This window comes from Rattus norvegicus, chromosome 7 (assembly GCF_021556685.1).
Source record: "Rattus norvegicus strain SHRSP/BbbUtx chromosome 7, alternate assembly SHRSP_T2T, whole genome shotgun sequence".
Classification (NCBI taxonomy): domain Eukaryota; kingdom Metazoa; phylum Chordata; class Mammalia; order Rodentia; family Muridae; genus Rattus; species Rattus norvegicus.
In genome coordinates this window covers 143,069,609-143,084,417 of record NC_141540.1, presented here as the reverse complement: position 1 = coordinate 143,084,417, position 14,809 = coordinate 143,069,609, and the positions used below count along the sequence as shown (strand labels likewise).

Here is a 14,809-nt window from a genome sequence, read left to right as displayed (position 1 = left end):
CTGGGGTTTGTTGTTGTTGTTTCCTCCCTCTCTCTCTCTCTCTCTCTCTCTCTCTCTCTCTCTCTCTCTCTCTCTTATTGAGACAGGGTTTTTCTATATAGCCCTAGCTGTTCTAGAACTCGATATGTAGACCATACTGGCCTTGAACTGGCAGAGATCCTCCTGCCTCTGCCTCCTGAGTGCAGGAATGAGAGGAATTATATTAAAGCCAGGGCTACATAAAAAAATACCACACCTGGCCTTTTTTTAATTTTATTTACTCTATCTATCATCTATCTATCATCTATTTATTTATTGAGACGGGGCCTTACTATGTATCCTTGGCTGACCTGGAACGGGCTGGCCTCAAACTCATAGAGATCTGCCTGCTTCTGCCTCTCAAGTGCTGAGATTCAAGGTGTGAACCACCATACCCCAGCTCTTCCTTTCTTAAGCCAATACCTTTCAGATTCTCTTGGACTGTTTCCCTCGGTGTGTCCTCTGATCCTTCTGTTTTGCCTTTTGCCTCACTTTTTTGTCTGACAGCCACAAGGTTCCAATACTTTCTTTGAACGTTGAGGTTGGGCTCACAGGGTTTCTTTTTGAAATCGTGTGTGTGTGTGTGTGTGTGTGTGTGTGTGTGAGAGAGAGAGAGAGAGAGAGAGAGAGAGAGAGAGAGAGTTTAGCATGCACCGTCACTGAGTTACATCCTCAACCCTCCTGGGGGGAAACAAAAAACAAACTTGAGAGTTGGAACCCAGAACTCTTGAATCCTACCTGAACTCTGCTTCTGCTTGCTGCTTAAACTGCCATGTCCCTGAGCCTCCATCTACCTTCCCTCTCTGGTTTTCTTTGAAGAGCTGTGAGGTCAAAAGGAACAAGAAAGTAGGTACTCTTCCCCCATAAAGAGAAACTGAGGATTGCTAGAGAGTCAAGAGTGGAAGAGTCCAATCAAGACTGGCTGGGTGGGGCTGGAGGGATGGCTCAGCGATTAAGAGCACTGGCTGCTCTTTCAGAGGTCCTGAGTTCAATTCCCAGCAACCACATGGTGGCTCACAACCATCTGTAACAGATTCTGGTGTATCTTAAGACAGCTACAATGTATTCATATCCATTAAATAAATAAAATATTTAAAAAAAGACTGGCTGAGAACAGAGGGTGATGATAGGCTGCCCTGCAGTCCTCCTGCATTCCACCTCTAGTCCTCCTGCACTCTACCTCTAATCCTCCTGCAGGCCCCCTCCAATTCTCCTGAAGTCCTCCTGCAGTCCTCCTCTAGTCCTCCTGCAGTCCTCCTGCAGTCCTCCTCTAGTCCTCCTTCAGTCCTCCTCTAGTCCTCCTCCAGTCCTCCTCTAGTCCTCCTGCAGTCCTCCTCTAGTCCTCCTTCAGTGCTCCTCTAGTCCTCCTTCAGTCCTCCTCTAGTCCTCCTCTAGTCCTCCTGCAGTCCTCCTCCAGTCCTCCTCTAGTCCTCCTCTAGTCCTCCTGCAGTCCTCCTCTAGTCCTCCTGCAGTCCTCCTCTAGTCCTCCTGCAGTCCTCCTCTAGTCCTCCTCTAGTCCTCCTGCAGTCCTCCTCTAGGCCTCCTCCAGTCCTCTAGTCCTCCTCCAGTCCTCTAGGCCTCCTCCAGTCCTCTAGTCCTCCTCTAGTCCTCCTGCAGTCCTCCTGCAGTCCTCCTCTAGTCCTCCTGCAGTCCTCCTCTAGTCCTCCTCTAGTCCTCCTGCAGTCCTCCTCTAGGCCTCCTCCAGTCCTCTAGTCCTCCTGCAGTCCTCCTCTAGTCCTCCTCCAGTCCTCCTCTAGTTCTCCTCCAGTCCTCCTGCAGTCTTCCTCCAGTCCTCCTGCAGTCCTCCCCTAGTGCTCCTCTAGTCCTCCTCCAGTCCTCCTGCAGTCCTCCTCCAGTCCTCCTGCAGTCTTCCTCCAGTCCTCCTGCAGTCTTCCTTCAGTCCTCCTGCAGTCCTCCTGCAGTCTTCCTCCAGTCCTCCTGCAGTCTTCCTCCAGTCCTCCTGCAATCCTCCCCTAGTGCTCCTCCAGTCCTCCTGCAGTCCTCCTCCCCAGACAGGCCCTCCCCTCTGTGGGACATGTGCTATTTTTTTTTATTCCACTTAGTTATCTAGTCTTCTCCCACTAACTTATCCTAGGGCCAAAGTTGGGTTTTTTTGGGGGGGGGGGTTCTGCTAGGGCCAAAGTTGATCAGTTAATAAATATTTTAGATTTCTCTCTCGCATCCTAATTGAAATTCCTTTTCTTTCTCATTCAGATTGGATGCCACAGCAGGAAGTCTTGATTAAGCACTTGCCTAAGTTCTTTCTGGAGTGAGCTGAGGGAGTCGCTGCCATTGAGAAGGAGCAGGAAACCCCATCCAGGGAAACAAGATGATGTATGAGAGGAGCTACTGTTGAAGAATGGATATTAGATCCTTAGCCAAGAGGGCATCGGGGATGGCACCCGGTGACTCAGAAGGAAGGATAGAGCTAGAGTACTTTTTCTGAGGGGATTAATCCCAAGAGGCTAAGTGTGAGCATGAATGAGTTGCTTTGTGCCTCAGTCCTGCTTGCCTTAAACCATGTCAGTTTCCAGGTTCTGTCCTGCAAACTGAGGTGGGTCTCATTGCTTAACAGTGAAATCGAGGCTGCCCTCATCTGCAAACAAGACGCGGTCTTCCCACTCTCCATCACCTGCTCTCCAGACTAACTCATTGACAGTGAAACACTGAAACATTGCAGTAAAAGAAAGCACACTTGACATATTATCCCTCCTACTCCACACAAAACACACACACGCACACACACACACACACACACACGCGCGCGCGCACAGCACAAATGCACTCTCACACATGTACACATACACACACATGGACACACATGGACACACACATACATGAATACACACACATACACATACATGCACATGCATACACATACATACACGAATACACATGCAGACACACGGACACACATGTTCACACACATGTTCACACGTGTGCGCGCACACACTACATGTGCACACACATACATGTGCACACACATACGTGCATGCACACATACACAGGTGTGCACATACATACACGCATACACATGCAGATACACACACATTTGAAAACACACACGTTCACATGTCACACGTGTGTGTGCACACATGTTCACATGTCACACGTGTGTGTGTGTGCACACACACAGACACGCACAGTGCCATCCTGATCTAGTGGTGGCTGAATGAACAAAAAGTCTCTATCACCAGCTTGGGAGGTGGTAGGTGGTAGTGTAGGTGCCCCCATTGTGTGATCATATTCATTGTATATGAGTTTGTCTGTGTTCATTCATCACATTGACAGTCCCCATGTGGGTAGCAGTGAGTACGTGTTCATGCATCATCCCTGTGTTTGCTCATGAGTGTGTATGTCAGTGTGTTCCAGTCCTTCTGTGTGAGTGTCGTCCCCAATCCCCCATCCCCCCCCAGATCTCTAATTAGTGGTTTGGGGTTTGTTCCTTTTCCCTCCTGTTCCTTCCCTCAGCAGCGCGGCAGCGGCGGCAGCAGCCTCGGTGGTAGCAGCAACAGCAGCAGCAGCAGCAGCAGCAGCAGTAGCAGCAGCAGCAGCAGCAGCAGCAGAAGCTGCCGCGCCACTGAGTAGCGGCAAGGACTCCGAGTCAAGAGTCGGATTCTAGGATTGGATCTGAGTGAGCCGGCCTGAGAGAGGAGAAGATCCCTCCCAGCGCCCTCGGGCCACCCATTGCCAGTAATCTTCGTGCCAGACCTCTTGAGAGGAGACGGGACAGCCAACCCTAGCCTCCCCAGGTACAGATACTGGGCTGCTCTGGGGGACTGCCCACAGCTGTCTATTGGATTTTTGGGGTATGTAGGACACCTGGGTCTACCAGCCCTTTTCACCTTTCCCCGTAGCACCCCAAGGGAGCTCTGACAGCTTGCCCGTGTTCCTGCTTCCCACACGGTCCCTGGGCACCCCTTTTCTTCTCTCCCTCCCAGATCCCTTCTTTGGGGAGCTCAGCAAATGGAGCAGGAAATTTGGACCCTCTGCCTCCCTCTCTCGCCTTCCTCATTGGATCCGGAGTCTTCTCCGCTGGGAAAGCTGTAATTAGAGGGTGGATCCCTACAGACAGAGAGCAGCCCCCCCACCCCCACCCCCCAGTCCCTTCTAACTTTAGATCTCTTCTCTCCCATTCTCCCATTCTCCCTCCCTCTCCCTTTCCCCTCTCCCACTGGCTCCTGGTTCTCTCCATCTGCCTGACTCCTTGGGACCCGGTCCCCAGCCTGAGGATGGCGTCCTCTCTGCTTGAGGTAACTGTTCCCTCCTCTTCCTTAAGAAACCAGCTACAATCTTCCTGGTCCTAATCCATGCCTACTCCACCCCCTCGGCTCACACAGACAGTAGCTGCACTGCTACTCACTTCCAGGGTCCTTCTCACGAAGAGGAGGAGTGGGGTCCTAGAAGGGGCAAGCAGAGGGTACAAGCAAGGAAGAGGAACAGAGACAGGGGTCAGAGGGCAGCAGTCAAAGAAGGAGAAAGCCAAGGCCCCTAAGGTCATGTAAGCCACATGAGTGAGAGAAAGGGAAGAGAGGGGATGGGCAGGGAGAACAGGTAAAGTGACAGTGGACGATGTCTGAGTGGGCACAGAGAAGCCTTTAGCTACTGTTCTTTGAGTTAGGGGGAATCCCATGTCTAGGGCTCCTACATCAAGCAGGATCTGGTCAGGTCTGTGTTGAGGAAAGAGCCTGGCCTGTGAGCTGGTGTGTGGGAGAGGAGGAGGGCAGCCCTGCATGTGGGGGGCTGGCCAGGGGAACTGAGCCCAGGACTGAGAGGGAAGCAAGGAGGAGGGACAGGGTCTGAGGCCGCTTGCCCGGCTCACAAATATTTAGCTTTCAGCCAAAGACAAACTAAGCTCTATTTTGGGAGTGGGAGGCTCCAGGGAGGACTGGGCCACTTCCCTTCCAGACTGGGACCCCAGCAGTGTCCCTTGCCTCTTTGGTTCTGAAGATGAAGCGAACCAGGGTACCATGTGAGTTTAGGATCTTGAGAAATTAGGATTAACTTTGTCAGGGCTTCTGGGGTACCCAAGACATAGAGTTAGAAGGGAGGACTCAAGTCACTCAGAGCCTGAGTTCTTCCTCATCTCCCAGTGTTTCTGTGTCACCATCTCTGGGCTGCTTTCAGGGTATCTCTGGAGAAATCTGGGGTGAGATAATACTCCTTGAATGTCAGTGCCCTCCAGGAGCCTCAAATCGTCCCTATTCACGGGGCCTTATCTCAGTCCAATGTAGTGACACAGATCTTTAATCCCAACACTTGGGAGGCAGAAGCAGAAGCAGGTGAGTTCAAGGCCAGCCTAATTCTACATGGAGAGCCCCAAGAAAGCCAGAGCTACACAGAGAAACCCTGTCTCAAGATCAAACCAAACCAACAAAATCTCTGTTCTGGGAACCCTACCTCAGGTCCCAGGAGTGACTTAGCCCTTGCTGATTGACTCATCAGAAAGCTGACTAGTTCAACCTGAAGGAGAGGGTGTGTGTGTGTGTGGTGTGTGTGTGTGTGTGTGTGTGTGTGTGTGTGTGTACACCCGCCTGCCTCAGCAGGAAGCTTTTGAACTTAAGCATCCACTGGCTTACCTATGTTAGATACATTGTTATACTTGTTGCTGACTTTACCTGTGTGTGGGACCACAAGAGTGCATGTACACACACAAGCTGGATTGTGTTAGTACTTAGCCCAGATGAGAAATGGTGTCTGTAAGACTATGAGATAAGGACTTTATGACTGAGTTTGAGGTAGTGGCATATGAGCCAGTGGGTGGCCACATTCTGTAAGCAGGTAGCCCAAGTACAGAGATCCACTTTCAGCTGCATCGTGAACAGATTGTTACCATGCCCTTTCCCCCCAACAGACTCTAAATTTATTCCTTATTACTTATATGTATGACCATAGTGGGCACACGTGTGCCGCTGCTTGTGTGTGGAGGGAGGGCAGAGGAGAACGTTTGAGAATCAGTCTTCTAATTCCACCTTGGATTCTGGGAATTAAATTCAAGTGGGCAGGCTTTCCTGGGAGCCTGCCGAACCTTTATCATCGTCATTATTATTATCATTGTTGTTATTATTTTTACTCAACAGACTTTATGTTGAGCCACCATTGAAACAATGGTTTTGAGGAAGCAGGAGGAAAGAGGGGCATATAAGTCCTGGGTTCGCCCTGTCGGTCCATATCCGTGGACACTGCCCCTGCCCTGCCAGCGTGGCATTCTTGCCTGGGGGAGGGGCAGTTCAGAGGCTTTCTGAAAAGACACAGGCTTGGGGAAGCATTTGGCAATAGAATGTGTCACGGATGCTAAACTTTTGGTTCCCCCCTATTCTGTGTGAACAGGAGACTCCCTAACGTAAAGACACCCCGTCTCTCCATTTGTTTTTTCTTTCTTTTTAGTTATTTATTATCTATTCACGTATTTATTTATTTTTTTGAGGCAGGGTCTTCCTTCATAGCCCTGACTGTCCTGGAACTTACTATGTAGACCAGGCTGGCCTCAAACTCACAGAGATCTGTCTAGCTCTGCTTCCCCAGTGCTGGAGTTACCTGGCAGTTTCTGTTCCTCTTACCTAGCTTTTAGGATCCTGGGTGCTTTACCTCCTCCCCAATCCCTCTGCCTGCTACGAGTTGGTTCTTCAGCAGTGGGAGGGGTTAGGGGTTCAGAGAAGGGACTCAGCTGCTGGGGGTAAGACACGTAGCAGGGGATCAGAGAAGAGGGAGAGTTGAGGGAAGGACACTAGGCAATGAACTGGGAAACTCATGCTAGAGACAGATACAGCTCAGTGCTAGTGTGGTCGCTCAGCAGGGAAGGGACCTGGGGTCCAATTCCTAGCCTCTAAAAAATACTCATAATAAGAGAAACTGGTTTTTAAAAACTGCAAAGCTGGGGGAATGAAGAAACTGGGGAGAAAGCTGGGAGCTAGGGACAGGGACCCTTGGTGTTCAACATATGTAGTGGCAGCCCCATCTCCCTCCCTCCCAGCCTCCCAGACAGGGTTTCTTTGTGTAGCCCCTGCTGTCTGGAACTTGCTCTGTAGACCAGTCTAGCCTCAAACTCAGAGATCTGCCTGCCTCTGCCTCCCGAGCAGAGCACTGGGGTTAAAGGTGCAGGTCACCACCTCCCAGCTTGGCCATTTTCAGTTTTTGAGACAAAGTCTCACTATGACTGTCCTGGAACTCTGGGTTAGGGTTAGACTATTTGGACTAGGCAGGCCTCAAACTCACAGAGATCTGCCCTCCTGCCTCTGAGTGATGGGATTGAAGGCATGCACCGCCATGCACCGCTATGCGAGGCTAAGCCCTTTATTTTAAAGGGTGGTAGAATAGGGATAGGGACAGGGAAACTGGAGAGTGGGTGTCCCGGGTACTACAAGGTAATGCATATGGCCAGGTAAGGAGCGCATGCTCAGAACCCTGAATCTTCTCCCTAGGCTCTCGCAGAGCGAGCAATCAGCCCGAAAAGGAGACTGAGGATATGAAGGAACTTCAGCGCTTGGCTCCACGCGCGGTCCAGTACTTTGGTTTTTCTTTCTGGCCTTCAGGGGCCGCGTTGGCCTTGCTCCCCAAAGTCGGGGTCTCATGTCAGCTTAGGGTTGGCTGTCTTCTTTCACCCCTCCCTACCTCCCCACAGCTGGGTGGGGTCCCTGGGCTTGGCTGAGGCCCTTGTGGCCACAGTGTGAGGGCCGGGCAGGCGGGGGACCGCGTCGGCGTTTTTAAAAATAAACCGACCGCAGGGAAGCCACCGGAGCTGGAGCCGAGCAGGGCCATGCTGGGCAGGGGGGGAGGGGGCAGCAACTAAGGGGAGAAGGAGGGAGGAGTGGCCTGGTCCGGGGGTTTTCTGGGGCCCATCGCCATGGTGGGTTTCTCTTGGGTGGGAAGTCTACGCTGTCCTCCCGCTCCCTCTTTCTTCACCTCCTGTGTTTTCCTTAGCTTTTCTGGCCCAGGATCTCTTACCACCTCTCCTTTGTTTATTCTGCTTCCCTCGCTCTCCCTCCCTTTTGTCTTTTAACGTTCCTGTCCATTTCTGCCTCTTAATGCAAACTTCTCCCTTAGGGGCCCGCCTTCTCTGTCCTGCGGAGCTTTCCACAGCAGTTCCTCAGGCACACTGGACTTTGTGTCCCATGGTTTTGTGCCTCATGCGTCTTTGAACTCCCATGTTGCTACCTCTCCTTCATACTAAGTTTGACTCCAGTCCCTATCAGCTCTCTCTTGGCTTGGGTCATTAGCAGATCCAGGGAAAGTCTTACTGGGAAAGCCCAGGGGGTTACTTACTGTTGGACAAGGTTTTGGTGGCTCTTATTGAGAGCCTATAGGATTGGCAGGTCCAGAGAGAGAGAGAAAGGAGAGAGAGAGAGAGAGAGAGAGAGAGAGAGAGAGAGAGAGAGAGAGAGAGAGAATATGAATGAATTGGGCAGGAGTGCAGTATAGTGATCACACACACCTTCACTGAAACCTTGAGACACCAGTGTTGGTTACCGCTAAGATTTGGCGTCGTGTATCTGAGAGCCCTGGATTCTCTCCTCCTTCATATGTTTTACTAGGAAGGCACTGGACAATTAGATTTTTCTTTTCTGTAGCTCCAGCTGTCCTAGAACTTGCTGATAGGCTGGTCTTGAACGAATTCAGAGATTTGCCTGCCTCTGCTTCCCCAGTGCTCTGATTAGAGGTGTGTACCACCACGTCTAGCACTTTTTAAAAAAATTTTTATGTGTATGGGTGTTTTGGTCACATGTATGTGTGTGTTCCTGGTGTCTGTGGAGCCAGAAGAGGGAGTAGGATCACTTGGGACTAGAGTGACAGATGACTTTGAGCTACCACATGGGTGCTGGGAATCCAAACCCAGCTCTCTGGAAGAACAGTAAGTGCTCTTAACTTCCAAGCCATCCTTCAAGTCCCAATGGCTAGCTTTTAAAAAATTTTTGGTAAAACACACACACACACACACACACACACACACACACACACACACACACACACACGGGGCGGGGGGAGGCAGAGAGGGAGAGAGGGAGGGTAGGGTAGGTTTATGGGAATGCCATGCCAAAGCATCTGAAGAAGTCTGAGGACAACTTTGTGGGAGTCTCTCCTTCTAGCATGTGGGTTGTGGGGATTGACTTTAGGTCACCAGGCTTAGCAGCAAATGCCTTTACCCATTGGGCCATCTCGCTGGTCCCATATAGTCCAGCTTTTGAAAGATGCTTCTTGGGTTGGGGACTTAGCTCAGTGGTAGAGCACTTGCCTAGCAAGGGCAAGGCCCTGGGTTTGATCCCCAGCTCGGGGGAAAAAAAAAAAAGAAAAATGCTTCTTATTTTTTTTCTCTTTTTTATAAGTCGATTTGGTTGAACCCAGGATCTCATACATATTAACCAAGGATGCTGAAGTGTATTTCTTCATAAGTGGTTCTGATTCTAACCTAAAGAGGGTACCAGGAGGTCCTGAGGGATGGTTGTCATTGAGGGATGGTGTTATGAGGGGGGTCAGATTGGTCATAGCAGTTTGGTAGGTATTAAGGAGCTCTTTCTTTCTTTCTTTTCTTCTTCCTTCCTTCCTTCCTGAGGCAGGGTTTTTCTGTGTAGTCCTGGCTGTCTTAGAACTTGCTCTGTAGTCTAGACTGACCTTGAACTCATAGAGACCCGCCTGCCTCTGCTTCTGGAGTGCTGGGACTAAAGATGTGTGCGGTCACTGACCAGCTACCTCTGTGTTTCTAACCACCCCCCTCCATCCCACTTTCATGTTTTACTTCATTCACAGCACTTGAATGGTGAGGTGCAGACCAATCCCATGTACTACACCTTGGGGGACACTGAAGCTGTGTCTAGGGTCTTAGCTCCCTGTCTCAGAGCGTCCTGAGGACTTTGTAGTCTCTCACTGCTCAAAGGGACGCTAGCTGGTGATGCCCAGCCACTGCTTAAAAGACATTTCTTGCTTCACCACAACCCAGGCTTGGCTGAGGCCCTGTTCCCTCTCAATGTCCCAGTGTCTCCGCTGTCCCTTCCTCTACCTTCCCGGGTCCAGAGTGCACGCCAAGAGATTCTTCACTAGGGACATGTGGATCTGACCTCAGGGAGATGGGGAGACAGTGGCTCCTTAGTCAGGAGCTGAAACAGAGACCGGAAATAGAATTGAGGTGAAGACAGGAAAATCTGGAATGGGGTAGGATGTCCCAACACCGTTGCTTCTCTCTGTGCCCCCCACACTGCTTTCCCTGGAGAAGGTATGGAAGACGGTGTCCTTGCTGTGCTGACCAAGCTGGTCTCAAAGACTCCTGGGCTCAGCCTGCTGAGGGGCGAGGCTAGTTTGTTTGTTTTTGAGTCAGGGTCTTTCTACATAGCTCCGGCTGTTCTGGAACTTACCATGTAGGCCAGGCTGGCCTTGAACTCCTGCCACCACACCGAGCTTGCTTGTTTTTGAGACAGGGTCTATGTAGCCTGGAATTTGCAGTGTAGCTGAGGGTGACCTGCGGTTCTGATCTTTACTTCTGCCTCCTGAGTGCTAGGATATTATAAATGACTGCCACCTCATCCAGGCCATACAACTAAAGAGTCCCTGGCTGGGCTTCTGTCTGCTTCATATCCACTCTCCTAGGTCAGGCCCCTAAATCTTACCTCAGCCAGCTGGCTGCTTCCTTTGTTTCAGCTCTTCCTGGGAGACACTTGTACACCCCTGTGGACTCCACTGGAGGCTCTTCTTCCTGTCTGCCGGGCTAGAGCACCAGGCTTGCCGGGCCCCACTGGCAGTCTCGCCTCCAGGTCCCTTTCCTCTTCCTCTCCCAAAACCCTGTGCTGTTCTCCATGTTTGTAGGTCTCAGACTCATAGCTATGCCCTTCCCTCTATCCTCTCTTCCTCCCTCCTAAGCGGTGCCTCTCTCTCTCTCTCTCTCCAGGAAGAAGCTCACTATGGCTCCAGTCCCCTGGCCATGCTGACAGCAGCCTGCAGCAAGTTTGGTGGCTCCAGCCCTCTGCGAGACTCAACAGCCCTGGGAAAAGGAGGCACAAAGAAGCCATACACTGACCTTTCAGCCCCCAAAACCATGGGGGACGCCTACCCAGCTCCCTTCTCAAGCACCAATGGACTCCTCTCCCCTGCAGGCAGTCCCCCGGCCCCGGCCTCTGGCTATGCCAATGACTACCCACCCTTTCCCCACTCATTTCCTGGGCCCACTGGTGCCCAAGACCCGGGGCTGCTGGTGCCGAAGGGGCACAGCTCTTCTGACTGCCTGCCTAGTGTCTACACGTCCTTGGATATGTCCCATCCCTACGGCTCCTGGTACAAGGCGGGCATCCATGCAGGCATCTCACCAGGTCCTGGCAACACTCCTACCCCTTGGTGGGACATGCACCCTGGGGGCAATTGGTTAGGTGGTGGGCAGGGCCAGGGTGATGGGCTGCAAGGGACACTGTCCACAGGCCCTGCCCAGCCTCCACTGAACCCCCAGCTGCCTACTTACCCGTCTGACTTTGCCCCCCTTAACCCAGCTCCCTATCCAGCACCCCACCTCTTGCAACCAGGTCCCCAGCATGTCCTACCCCAAGATGTCTATAAGCCCAAGGCAGTTGGCAATAGTGGGCAACTGGAGGGGAGTGGTGCAGGCAAACCTCCCCGGGGTGCAGGCACAGGGGGCAGTGGTGGATATGCAGGCAGTGGGGCAGGGCGTTCTACCTGCGACTGCCCCAACTGTCAGGAGCTAGAGCGGCTGGGGGCAGCAGCGGCTGGGCTGAGGAAGAAGCCCATTCACAGCTGCCACATCCCCGGCTGCGGCAAGGTGTACGGCAAGGCTTCGCATCTGAAAGCCCACTTGCGCTGGCACACTGGCGAGAGGCCTTTCGTCTGCAACTGGCTTTTCTGTGGCAAGAGGTTCACCCGCTCTGACGAGCTGGAGCGCCACGTGCGCACTCACACCCGGGAGAAGAAGTTCACCTGTCTGCTCTGCTCCAAGCGCTTTACCCGAAGCGACCACTTGAGCAAACATCAGCGCACCCACGGGGAGCCAGGTCCCGGGCCGCCCCCAAGTGGCCCTAAGGAGCTGGGGGAGGGTCGCAGCGTCGGGGAAGAAGAAGCCAATCAGCCGCCCCGATCTTCCACCTCGCCTGCACCCCCAGAAAAAGCCCCTGGAGGCAGCCCAGAGCAGAGCAACCTGCTAGAGATCTGAGCTGGGCAGAGGAAGATCTCCAGCTCCAGGGTCCTCTTGTCCCTCGCTCTCTCCTATGCATGCCATGCCATACTCTGGGGGATCTCTCTCTGATCCCTTAGGCTTTCTCTTTGCATGTCTCCTCACTCTTCTGTCTTAGCCAAATTCCTCTCAGGCCTTTGCCCGTGCCTAGTTCCCATGCTCTGACCTCCTGAACTCTTTCTTCGCTGCCCCTGTTCTTCACAGCTTCCATCTGGCCGCACATCATTTTCTCATTAATTCTTTGCCATTCAATCTTTCTGCTTCCCAACCCTATTTGCCACTTTCCCGGAAGCTTCCAGGCTGTCGCCCCGATTCCCCCCCCCCCCGCTTTCCATTCTCTTGAGCTTTTTTAAAACAAACACGATGATGATGATGATGATGATGATGATGATGATGATGATGATGATAATTTATTGCCCCCTTGGTGGTTCTTCATTAGGAACCAGAGTTAAGGAGATTGGTGTTAGTAACCTGGCTGCGAGCAGAGTGCCAAGAACGGGGAAGCCCAATGGGGATCTGATCCCAAAGATGGGGTGACCCCAAGGTCAGGGAGGCTGTCCCCCAGCCTTGAGTACTTAGCCCCTGTGCGCCAGGAGTAAAGAATAATAATAATAATAATTCTATTTATCTAAGTTATGATGACGGGTCAGGTACAGTGAGCTGGAGAGGGAAAGGGAATCTTTTTTTTTTTTTTTGTGCTAAGGGTATTCTAGACAAATGCATCTGTGTATAGATAGACAAATGATAGTGGAGACCTTCGTAGATTTCTATCATCGAGGTCTCTGAGTTTCTTTTTCAGCGGAGTTTTGGGTTGTTAGGCCTCTTTTAGTTTATGTGGGTGTCTCTCTGTGAGGCAGTCACTAAGATCTCAAGCCCCAGCCAGAAGCTGTGAAACTTCAAGTCCTATGGAGGGGAGGACTGGAATGTACCCCAGCTCTCTTGACCACAGAGCAGGTTCTTCAACTGACCCTCTTCTCATACCCTGTGACCTCATCAGGCTATTCCCTTGTTGTCATGGTTATGGAGAGCTTGCAGCTGCCATCTTAAACGAGTTCTTTGGAGAGCCCATCTAACAGGAGGATTTTGGTTTGGAGGTGCCCCTCCTGAAAAAGTAGGTGGGCAAAGGCTTTCTCTGGGATCAAATTCAAATAAACCAAGTATTTATTGAGTGCTTACTATGTGCAAGGCCTGGTGCCTAGAAGCCATGAGAAAGAATTTATAACAGGACAGAGGTCCCTAAACTATAAACATCCACAGTCCCCCAATCTAGGAGGTTCCACTCCACTCCAGTGACTTTTAAAGCCGCTTGTGCCTTTGAATGCCTTTCCTGAAACTTTTGGATCTTCCTGTTCTGTCCCCTGCTCCTTCTAGGCCCCAAGACAAAGGGTAAAGCCAGTGGAGTCTGGGAAGGGCATATAACACCGTTGAAGGGATCATCCCTTTGTGGAATCTTTCTCTCTCTCTCTCTCTCTCTCTCTCTCTCTCTCTCTCTCTCTCTTTAATTTAATAAATAAAAGTTCGATTTGAAATTGTGTCTGGTGAGAAAGGAGTGAGAAGAGGGAGATGGATGGGCTACGGGTCACTTCCTTAGCAAAGCGGGAACTTCGTGTGGTAGATGTTTAATCCAGCATGATTCTGCTTCACGCCGAAAGTTTAAAAAAATTTTTTAAAAGGGATAACACTTGGTCGTCCCGACTCTCTCACGGAGTTGAATTTTTAGTCGCGTAGGGCTATCCGGGGCATCGGGAAGGCCGAGTGCTTTCTTCCGCGGCTCTTTCTCAGTTCACCAATCTTGGTCTGGGCAGTGACCCGGCCTGAGTATTAGAACTGCGGTCACAGTATGGATTAGCACGCAGCGCAGCCGCAGCGCGGCTGTGGTGAGACTCCCGGCTGGCTGACCTGCCTGGCACCTAACCCGCCCCCTGCCCGGGGCCTGCAATCAGTCGTGCCTGCCTCGGAGTTAGAGGAGGAACAAAAGCCACTCTGTGGCCTCCGTCCCCCAAGCCACAATAGGGCTTTGTGCGGCCCCCGCCCCAGGGCTCCCCCGCTGGGCTGAGGGGGTGCATGGAGCACTTTCCCAGGCTGCGGCACCAGGACTGCCGTCCACCCCGCTGCCCAAGTGGAGGCTCGGTATCCGAAGGCGACCCCACCCTGCGCTTCCCGTGCCCTTGCCCAGGTGCAAGATCCTAAGCCTTCTGGCCCGGCGCGCGGCTTCAAAGGCGCTTTGAAGAAATCTGAGTTCCGAAGAAGTGTAAAGGAGACCCGGAGGAGTGGGCAGGACCTGGTGGTGCCGGGACGAGCATCCAGAAGGCGGAGGGCGAGAGCGGACCCCCGGTCCCGTGGCGCACAAGACCCCCCAGGGGCTGGCCCTTTTGCCTCCCGGGCTCCGCCTGTCGGGTGCCAGCTCCCGCCCGCCGCAGCCTCGCGGTCCTCCCCCTCCCAGGCCCCTCGGCCCCTTTCATCTTGCTAGACTCGGCTTGGGGTTTTGCTGGTTTCTGGGAGATAAAAACCGCCTCAAATAGCGGCGGCGCGATGCCAGGACAAACAGGGCCGGGCGGGCCATGTGCGCCTGGTTACCAGCCCGGGGCGCCCTGCTCGGGAGGGCGAGCTCAGGCTCCGGCTATGCCTCCC

General features: G+C 52.4%; 1 protein-coding gene across 4 annotated transcripts; it reads left to right on the top strand.

Moving 5' to 3' along the window:
- Positions 1-3,475: 3,475 nt before the first annotated feature.
- Sp7 (Sp7 transcription factor) lies at positions 3,476-13,707 on the top strand. Of its 4 annotated transcripts, none has more exons than XM_087556861.1 (3): positions 3,476-3,770; positions 4,244-4,271; positions 10,892-13,707. In XM_087556861.1, exons 2-3 carry the CDS (start codon positions 4,251-4,253, stop codon positions 12,155-12,157), a joined length of 1,287 nt encoding a protein of 428 aa, XP_087412987.1. In that variant the 5' UTR covers positions 3,476-3,770; positions 4,244-4,250; the 3' UTR covers positions 12,158-13,707. The 4 variants fall into 4 exon arrangements, with proteins under 4 accessions (XP_087412987.1, XP_087412986.1, NP_001032721.1 ...); XM_087556860.1 differs by having other exon boundaries at positions 3,960-4,271; NM_001037632.1 differs by lacking the exon at positions 4,244-4,271 and having other exon boundaries at positions 3,532-3,770; positions 10,892-12,157.
- The last annotated feature ends 1,102 nt before the right edge of the window (positions 13,708-14,809 follow it).

What these genes read in the sequence shown, in the direction of transcription:
- Sp7 (XM_087556861.1), top strand. Translation starts at nt 4,251, where the DNA reads ATGGCGTCCTCTCTGCTTGAG. An exon ending in TGGCGTCCTCTCTGCTTGAG is followed by an intron (nt 4,272 to 10,891) that starts GTAACTGTTCCC and finishes CTCTCTCTCCAG; the next exon opens with GAAGAAGCTCACTATGGCTC.